General features: G+C 42.8%; 1 protein-coding gene across 1 annotated transcript; it reads left to right on the top strand.

Annotated features, from left to right (window-relative positions):
* The first annotated feature begins 2,201 nt into the window (after positions 1–2,201).
* diras1a (DIRAS family, GTP-binding RAS-like 1a) lies at positions 2,202–10,186 on the top strand. The gene is made up of 2 exons (XM_060940581.1): positions 2,202–2,389; positions 8,656–10,186. Exon 2 carries the CDS (start codon positions 8,714–8,716, stop codon positions 9,299–9,301), a length of 588 nt encoding a protein of 195 aa, XP_060796564.1. The 5' UTR covers positions 2,202–2,389; positions 8,656–8,713; the 3' UTR covers positions 9,302–10,186.
* The last annotated feature ends 225 nt before the right edge of the window (positions 10,187–10,411 follow it).

Below are 10,411 nucleotides of genomic sequence, written 5' to 3'. Positions count from 1 at the left end.
ACAGTCTAGGGCACTAGAAACTTGGTGGAGTCCATCCCTCTCCAAGCTTGATCAATGGAGAATTTAGAGTAGCCAGATAGCCTAACTGAATGTTTTTGGACTGTGGGGGAAACTGGAGCACCTGGAGGAAACTCGCACAGACATGGGGAGAACATACAGAAAGGCCCCTGTCAGTCACTGGGCTCGAACCCAGAACCTTCTTGCTGTGCCCATGAACAAATTATCCATCCATCTGTTATCTGTAGCTGCTTATCCTGTTTTACAGGGTCGCAGGCAAGCTGGAGCCTATCCCAGCTGACTATGGGCGAGAGGCAGGGTACACCCTGGACAAGTCGCCAGGTCATCACAGGGCTGACACAAAGACAAACCACCATTCACACTCACATTCACACCTACGGTCAATTTAGAGCCAACAATTAACTTAACCTGCATGTTTTTGGACTGTGGGGGACACCAGAGCACCCGGAGGAAACCCATGCAGACATGGGGAGAACATGCAAACTCCACACAGAAAGGCTCTCGCCGGCTGCTGGGCTCAAACCCAGGACCTTCTTGCTGTGAGGTGACAGTGCTAACCACTACACCACCGTGCTGCCCCATGGACAAATTAGGCTTATAATAATACTAATATTAGAAGTAGTAGTACTAGTAGTAGTGGTGGTGGTGGTGGTGATGATGGTTGCATAATAATAATCCATCCATTATCTGTAGCTGCTTATCCTGTTCTACAGGGTTGCAGGCAAGCTGGAGCCTATCCCAGCTGACTATGGGTGAGAGGCGGGGTACACCCTGGACAAGTCACCAGGTCATCACAGGGCTGACACACAGAGACACAAAACCATTCACACTCATGGTCAATTTAGAGTCACCAATTAGCCTAACCTGCATGTCTTTGGACTGTGGGGAAAACCGGAGCACCTGGAGGAAACCCACGCAGACACGGGGAGAACATGCAAACTCTACACAGAAAGGCCCCCATTGGCCACTGGGATTGAATCCAGAACCTTCTTGCTGTGAGGCAACAGTGCTAACCACTACACCACCGTGCTGCCCCATGAACAAATTAGGCTTATAATAATACTAATATTAGTAGTGGTGGTGGTGATGGTGATGATGGTTGCATAAAAATAATCCATCCATTATCTGTAGCCGCTTATCCTGTTCTACAGGGTTGCAGGCAAGCTGGAGCCTATCCCAGCTGACTACGGGTGAAAGGCGGGGTACACCCTGGACAAGTCGCCAGGTCATCACAGGGCTGACACATAGACACAGACAACCATTCACACTCTCACATTCACACCTACGGTCAATTTAGAGCCACCAGTTAACCTAACCTGCATGTCTTTGGACTGTGGGGGAAACCGGAGCACCCGGAGGAAACCCACGCGGACACGGGGAGAACATGCAAACTATACACAGAAAGGCCCTCATTGGCCATGGGGCTCGAACCCAGACCTTCTTGCTGTGAGGTGACAGTGCTAACCACTACACCGCCATATTATTATAATTCTATTGTATTTTATATCTCATCTCTAGCCGCTTTACAGGGTCGCAGGCAAGCTGGAGCCTATCCCAGCTGACTACGGGCGAAAGGAGGGGTACACTGGACAAGTCGCCAGGTCATCACAGGGCCGACACACAGAGACACAAAACCATTCACACTCATGGTCAATTTAGAGCCACCAATTAGCCTAACCTGCATGTCTTTGGACTGTCAGGGAAACCGGAGCACCCGGAGGAAACCCACGGGGAGAACATGCAAACCCCACACAGAACAGCCCTCATTGGCCACGGGGCTAACCACTACACTGCCATATTATTATTATTATTATTATTATTATTATAATTCTATTGTATTTTATATGATGTTATGTAATAGTCTTAACACCATGGTTGGGGAAAAAAGAAACATTTGGGTCTCTCGACCACTGCGAACGTATTGATCAGCCTTATTTTAGAACCAACGTTGCTGTTGTTTTTCTGGACCGTGTGCATCCACGCCCTCATCTTCCGAGAATAAAATGAATGAAATGTTGAGGGTTTTTTTTTGCATCACTTCTATTCCTGATAGCGGCAGTGCTGAGCTGCGCGAGCCGCACCGTCACAGTGCGCGCGCGGAGGAAGCGGGGGTGTCCGTGTGCGTCACACCACACCGGACTGGAGCGTAGCCGCGCGCGCCTTCCAACAACAGCAATAACAGCGGCACCGTGTCGAGCTCTCCACTGCACGCCATCTCTCCGGTTCACACGCCATGCAAACCCGAAGGCAAAATGCTACGTGACTGGCATGGCGTAGAATCTCAGAAATCCGTCGCGTGTCTGCGTTCCTCCTGCTTCCTATAGCCTAATCTCCTGCTGACGTCTTCGGGACACTGCAGAACAGCGTCGAGGTAAGGGGAGGATTCGAGCTGGAGCCTATCTTTGGAACAGGATGCGCAGTCGCGCGCGCGGTACCGAGCATCTTCTGCGCGTCCTTGAGCCTGATTTGGTGTGATGGAGCGCGACGGTCACGTCGCTGAACAAAAGAACGAACGGCACGGTGCAGGCGCGCGAGCGCAAGGACACCGACGGGCAGGAGGGGATTTATTTATTTATTTATTTATTTATTTATTTTTAATCGTTCACAGCCGACATTATTCGATTTCTGCATTTTATCGAACCTCCATCTAAACACCCGCAATATCCATGATACATTATTATTATTATTATTATTATTATTATTATTATTGACAGGATGGCGTGCTCTCTCTCTCTCTCTCTCTCTCTCTCTCTCTTCTTTTTCCTAATTTGCATCATCTAACGCTTTCCTGAAACTGTCCTGTCCATGATGAGCTGTAGTGAATTAGAAGTGAATCATCAGTCATCTCATGTTCTCGCGTTATCAGGATATGAGCATATCCGTGTATTGCTTTAAAATAGAGGTAGCACGAAACGGACAAAAAGAAAATCATAACCATAATCATAAAATTGCGATCCCACTTCTCTGTACTGAGAATGCGATATACCGGACAACATATATAGGCTAAAAATGTCCTCCTGTGGTTCGCTTTAATTGTCTTTCCTGGATGCTGTGATTCATCCAAATATTCATTCATTCATTCATTCAAAAAACAACAACAACAACAACTGAGAACTATCAAGAGGAACATCATGCCCACTGCATAGAATAACATCCGTTTGCTAGAGGAATGATTCACATATTATGAATTATGACTAGTTCTGGTTAGGGATAACACCAACTCAGAGGGACTATGAATGAAAGTTGGGGTCATGGTGTTCAAAAATGTTTTCTCTTTAAGTTCTGTGTGTGTGTGTGCTTAAAAGAGTGCAAACATAAACACAGCTTTACAGCTGCAAATAGTTTACATGGTTTTTGGCAAAACCTCTGCTATTTTATCTAGGATTGAGTCGAAACTTATAGACAACATAATGGATTTCTTTATAGTCTAAATAAATGAAAGCGAGCTTTGAAGCACAAGATTCTGTCATCGCTTGTGCGTTACTCATTGGCTGGGCATGATGTGCTGTTAAAAATAAACACGCTTGGCCTTGTGGAATGAAACGCAGTCCTCCGTGCATATTTTGTGGGCGACGTTTTCTGATTTTCATTCAAACTGTTTAGCATCAATTATTAAGCGCTGATTAGAGGAACGATGGCGGGGCTCCTGGTAAGGATTATGAAACGGAGGTTTGTTTTTGGAAGCACAGCAGGACCATCTTGTAGGTCTAGTGGTGTGCCATATGCATGCTGCTACAGCTGAATTAAAATAGAGAGGCTTTACTGAGCTACATATTCTATCTATCTATCTATCTATCTATCTATCTATCTATCTATCTATCTATCTATCTATCTATCTATCTATCTATCTATGCATAAGATCATGCAGATACAAATCAAGAGCTTCAGTTAATGTTCACTTTCAACATCCGAATGGGAAAAATTGTGATCTCAAAGTGTGAGTTTCACTGTAACATGGGTGTTGGTTTGAGCCAGATGGACTGGTTTGAGTATTTCTGAAACTGCTGATCTCCTAGGGCTTTCACACACAACAGTCTCTGGAGTTTATACAGAATGGTGCGAAAAACAAAAAAACACTGAGTGAGTGACAGTTCTGTGGGTGGAAACATACGCCTTGTTGATAAGAGAGGTCAGAGGAAAATGGCCAGATTGGTTCGAGCTGCCAGGAAGGATATACTGTAGTAACTCATATAATCACTCTTTACAACCGTGGTGAGCAGAAAAGCATCTCAGCATGCAACAGCAGAAGACCACATTGGGTTCCGCTCCTGCAGCCAAGAACAGGAATCTTAGAATCAAGTTCCTATTAAAGTGGCCAGTGAATGTATATTGACAAACAAGCAGGTTTTCCATCAACCATAAATCTTGTTTTTTTTCACTTCGCCCTTGAGCAGCATCCTGATTGGTCTGGACGTGACAAAGCATGTAAAAGAAAGTATATGCTGAAAGTTTTAACTCCTGCGATGAGTAAATAATGTGAAATACTAGTACCAGTACTAGTACTAGTAAATACGAGTGTCTCTTGCTCTCTCTCTCTCTCTCTCTCTCTCTCTCTCTCTCTCTCTCTCTATATATATATATATATTTTTTTTTTTCTTTTTTTTCTTGTAGCTATTAATAAAAAGTGAGCTGACAGGGCTTAAATGAGGAGTATTGAACAGGGGTGACTTTCTCTGATTGCATGTTTTGGCTCTGACACTGAGCTCCTTATCATCGAAAATTGCTCAGCATTATGCTTTAATACTGGCTAGGATGTAACACAGTGCTATTTTTGCTGTTTCTGAAATTATTGCACATGGCTAATCTCTCAGCGGAGGAGAGAATTTTATCAGGTTCAGTAATTTGGGATGAATCATAACCAAGTTGATATACAGTAGCTGAAATAGGCTACTTATATAAGCTTATATAAAGCTCGTGTAACATGAATTAAACACACCATTTGTTGGCTAACTCCCAGGGGCAACTGCAGTTACAAAGAAGAATGATGCGTTTTATTCTCCCCCACATATCTAAAAAAAAAAATTAAGAGTGTACTCTTTTACTCATTATCCTTAAAGCTTCCTCAGTATCCCAGCTTCCATCCTCTCTCACACATCATCGTTCTTCTTTATCACGCCAGCCCTTGGGGTGTGTTTCCACAGTAACTGGAGAACTCCCAGAGTTCCAAAAAAAAAACACTGAGATGTCACAAGGATGCAGACGAAGGAAGAATAGCTGATTCTTGAGTGCACTCGTTGGCACAGTGGTCCACATGGTGCGGTTATTCAAGAGGAGAAACATGAACTTTCTCTTGCAGGCATTTATGTCCCATGGTTGTAAAGATGCAAAAGGATTAAATAAAAAGTTTGAAGTCAAGCACTGCAGCAGAGATGCTCTGGGTATCTACAGTATATGACACCAGAGGCCCACCCTGTTCGTCTTTCTCCTCTGATGATTCTGCACTGCAGCGTTTCTCTTTCCCTCCCTCTCATATGATAACCTACGTATTCGCCTGCACTCACAGCAGCAAATAACACTGTGCTATATACGTATATGTGTGCTGTATATTTTTCTTATTTTCCCAAGTGGGAATTCATAGCATTGGTCCAATTTTCTCTGATACCCTTCTTGTCTCCCTGCTTCCTTTTGCTCAAAGTTAATACGTTATATGTATGATTTCTTAATTGCATCCAACATTGGCATCTTTTTGTGTTCCTGCAACACTAACAGGCTTCTCATGAGATAACATGGAAAACTCCTCTCTGTTGATATGTTGCTTAGTGATGGGAAAGAACACAATTAAGTCATCCTTCTCCTGCTGCTTTTCAAGGATCCCTCATCATGGACACATGGGATGACTGGAATATGAAAAGCAATTCCCCAAAGATCATGTTACTTGCAGTGTTTTTTAACACATGTACCAATTGGGAGCATCTACTTACCATCCTAAATCTCGAGTTGAAATGAAATATTAGAAATGCCAAATGCTAAATCATAGAATTTAAGGAAAATAGAATTTAAAAATTCACTTGCATAGAATTCGTAGGCAATATAGTATAGCGTATGTACAGTACTCAATTGATTTGGTTGCACATAAGCAGTGGATAGTACATAATTTCCTCTACTTTGCTTCAATTCAGCATGATAGATTTTCCATATGATTTGAATAAACAAGATCATGACTTATTAAGAAAGAGATTTCAGAATTGCGTTCCTAGCTTGGTTTGATTTTCATTTATTATCACTGATTATGGCTAGTTATTCTTCCCTTATCGTGGCGGAAGTGAACATGTGACCTAATTTGCATTGTTAGCTCTTCAGATTGGTGGACTTGCACCATTAATCACTCGGCTGATGATAATCAGATGCACGAGCAAAGTAACCATAATGCACATGGAGCTCAGGTGAGGGAGATATGATACTATCCTATGCTGGAGAGAAATGTATTCTAAGTGCTGGAAATAGCCAGCTTGATCTTGCTATACGCAGGAGACCAATGGCTACATCTGCTCCAGAGTGTGATGAGTGAGTCATTAATATATTCTGACCTTGGTGCTGATGGTAGCAGAGAATGCACTACCTATTTGCACATTCAGACCCAAGCAGAGACAGGCAATGTAAAATGTACAGTGCAATAAGCCAAGGAATTATTCAAGGTGAGGAGTATTATTTTAAAACGAACTGTATTTATTCAAACACTTTGAGCCAATTTTTATATATATTTATATAGCTTGTGTCAGACTTTAATGAAAAATACTTTATGGTAACAGTTTGCCATTTTTTTTTAATGTTAGGAATATAATACAGTGAGGTGTCCTGGAAAGAGTTGACGATGCTTCAGGTCAGGCTGTTACCTCCCTAATGTTGATTATTTTCCTATAGCAGGACATCCCAAAGTGTTTTATTCACTTTATACCACATAAATTTGGCAAAGATTGCAATTGGCAAGAATCTTAGATGGGAAGCCAGTCCATTGCAAACATAAAAAGGGGAAAAAAATGCAGTATTACAGTTACTAAGACACCAGAAGGCACAAAGACCAATCTCCATTGCGGAAAACTTACTTCTTCTTCCTCCTGGTCCAGCTCTATTGCCAGATTGGTGTCCATGTGGACCCTACTGATCCACATGTCATATTAATTGGAGCATAGTTTTATGCCAGATGCCCTTCCTGATGCAACCCTCCCATTTCTGGGCTTGGGAAACAACCATTCACACAAATGGGTAATTTAGAATAGCCAATTAGCCTAACTATACAGTATGTCTTTAACCTGTGGGGGAATCCAGAGCACCCAGAGGAAACCCACACAGACACAGGGAGAACATCCAAACGCCACACAGAAAGGCCTCCATCGGCCACTGGGCTCGAACCTAGAACCTTCTTGCCGTGAGGCAACAGTGCTAACCACTACACCACCGTGCAGAAAACTTATTGATCGTTACAAAATAGCATCACTGGAGACTCCTTTTATGAATGTTAAATATGAATGAATGAATGTCTCCTTACAGAAAGCTTCCCCTTATCAGTGATTATACAGCTTTCTTTATCAAAGAACAGTAATTTGAATTACAGGTGACACTACTGTCAGAGTCTTGCTGTTATATTAAATTAAGCAACACCAAACAGAATTGAGAATTCACCAGCAATACGGTACAATAGTGAACCATTGAGATGTCTTGTTCTATTCTGCTGGGCAAAAACACAGCACAATTAAAAATGACTTTGCCTTCAAATTGATTTGACACAAAACAGCTGACAGCAGCATTTCTATTCAAGTATACTGACTCACCCTTCTCATACAGTTAAATAATATCTTGCTCATTCGTGCACAGCACAATCATAATGCTACGCCGACTGAGTTTGTTTAAGTGCGTGGACATGATGATAGATACATTATATGGCCCAAAGTATGTCGACACCTGACCAATTACTATTCCAGTGTATGTGCTTGTTGAACATCCCATTCCAGATTTATTCCTTCCCTTACCTTCACTCTTCAAGGAAGGCTTTCCACTAAATTGTGGAATGTGATTGTGGGGATGTTTTGGCAGTTCAGCCACATTCGTGAGGTCAGGCACTGATATTGGGTGAGGAGGCATGGGGCACACTCAGCGTTCCAGTTCATCCCAAAAGTGTTCAGTGGGGTTCAGGTGAGGGTATATACAGGACACTCAGGTTCTTTCACTCCAACCTTGACAAACCATGTCTTCACAAACCTCATTTTGTGCACAGGATCATTGTCATGCTGGAACGTGTTTAGGCCCCTTTGTTACAGTGAAGCTACAGCTAAATGCTACAGCATGCAAAGCCATTCGAGACCACATATGGTTGTGAAGATCAGGTGTCCAAATACTTTTGACCACACAGTGTATATTGGTTCTACATTCCTGTTGAGTTTAGCTTTATCATTCATGCAGCAAAATTCTACTTTTGAATGCACTCCAAGGATGAATGCACACCTACGTTGTTTGTTCAGGTTCAGCTAGACACAAATGAACATTGTGAGACTTTCATCACTGGGGATTTGTGGCCATGTGTGGTTGCATGGATCTGAGCTTCCAAACAAAATATGCATCAGATATTAATATCATGCTTAACATGATCATGGCAAAGTGATAGTTACCAAACAGGTTTTTTTTCAATTTGTGTTTTTCCAGATCTCAGGGAATACATCAAGAGTTAGCACTGACTGCGCCCTGAGTGGACCGTACCAGCATGCCAGAGCAAAGCAATGACTACCGTGTGGTGGTGTTCGGGGCTGGAGGTGTTGGCAAGAGCTCCCTGGTCCTTCGTTTCGTGAAGGGCACGTTCAGGGACACGTACATCCCCACGGTGGAGGATACGTACCGGCAGGTGATCAGCTGTGACAAAAGTGTGTGCACATTGGAGATCACTGATACGACAGGCAGCCACCAGTTCCCAGCAATGCAGCGCCTGTCCATCTCCAAGGGTCACGCGTTCATCCTGGTGTACTCTATCACGAGCCGCCAGTCACTGGAGGAGCTCAAACCTATCTACCAGCAGGTGCTGGCTATTAAGGGCAACGTGGAGGGCATCCCAATCATGCTGGTGGGCAACAAGAGCGACGAGAGCCAACGTGAAGTCGAGACCAAGGAAGGGGAGGCGCAGGCCAACAGCTGGAAGTGTGCCTTCATGGAGACATCAGCTAAGACCAACCACAATGTCACCGAGCTCTTCCAGGAGCTGCTCAACCTGGACAAGAAGCGCGACATGAGCCTCAACATGCGTTCCAGCAAGCAACGCAGGGCTGACAAGCTGAAGGCCAAGTGCAGTGTCATGTAGAGATGGTTCAAGTGGTGGAGAAAGAAGGAGCTGAGTCATTTCAACAATGACATGACTGGATGAAAATGTACAAAAGTCACTCATCACATTAGTCCCATTTCTTTGGATCTGAATCAGGTATTCTTCGGTGCACGGTTGACCAACCAGACTCTTTTCTCTTTTCATTTATTCTCTTCGATGGTTTATTTAGCTCCTGTAACAACCACTAGAATCAAGGGAAGTCTTAAAGTCCCTCTACCATCCGATTGAGTTGACTCGGACATCTTCAGTATTAACTCTGTCCTTCTCCCCTCTCCACCTGCTCATGTACAGCTTTACTCAACAAGGTTTGTTTTCAGGCGGTAACAAAAACCCTCATCATCATCATCATCATCACGGTCATGAATAGGGCTTTGTGTCTTGTAAAGGATTTCATTCAAAACTCAAATAGAAAAACGTCTTGAACCGGTTATGCACTTTATCATGTTCTCAATGGGCGAATGAGACCACAAGCGCAACAAGGTGACCGCATTATCCAGCTCTTCCAAATTAGACATTACAACAGCACAAAAGCATGTTAGAAATTAAAAGATTTGGGTTCACAGACTTTTCTTTGTTGGCTTTGTAATAGTACAAACAGGTTCGACAAGCCAACATGAATAGTGAACAATGCACATTTGATCATGTAGAAACTACCTTCCTACTCATTGTGATAATAGAGTTGTCATCAAATACAGAGCTTTACTTAAACAAAGCACAGCAAAGCAGATTTAAATATCGAAAGCATTTTTTCCCCCAATGTTGGTGGCACGCGAAAACCTGAAATATGCATTAATCATTAATCTAACTGAAACATTTAACCTGTGCGTGAAATCTAACTGTGTATTAATCTCATTTGTATTGGATACCCTTGTATAGTTAATGTTTTTTTTCCTTTTGTTCTTTATTTAGTGTGTATATATCCTCTGACTATTTAATGCCATTGCTTTAGCAATACATTATATAAAAGCACTTTTAGAATCTTGAGCACATTCAAAACATTAAAAATGAACCTTTACAGAAACGTTTTGTCAGACACTCTGCGTTTACAATTTCAAAGCAGGTACAGTGTTTATCTAATAATATTATATG

The sequence above is a fragment of the Neoarius graeffei genome, chromosome 15, assembly GCF_027579695.1.
Source record: "Neoarius graeffei isolate fNeoGra1 chromosome 15, fNeoGra1.pri, whole genome shotgun sequence".
Taxonomy (NCBI): Eukaryota; Metazoa; Chordata; class Actinopteri; order Siluriformes; family Ariidae; genus Neoarius; species Neoarius graeffei.
This window is presented reverse-complemented; position numbering and strand designations above follow the sequence as displayed.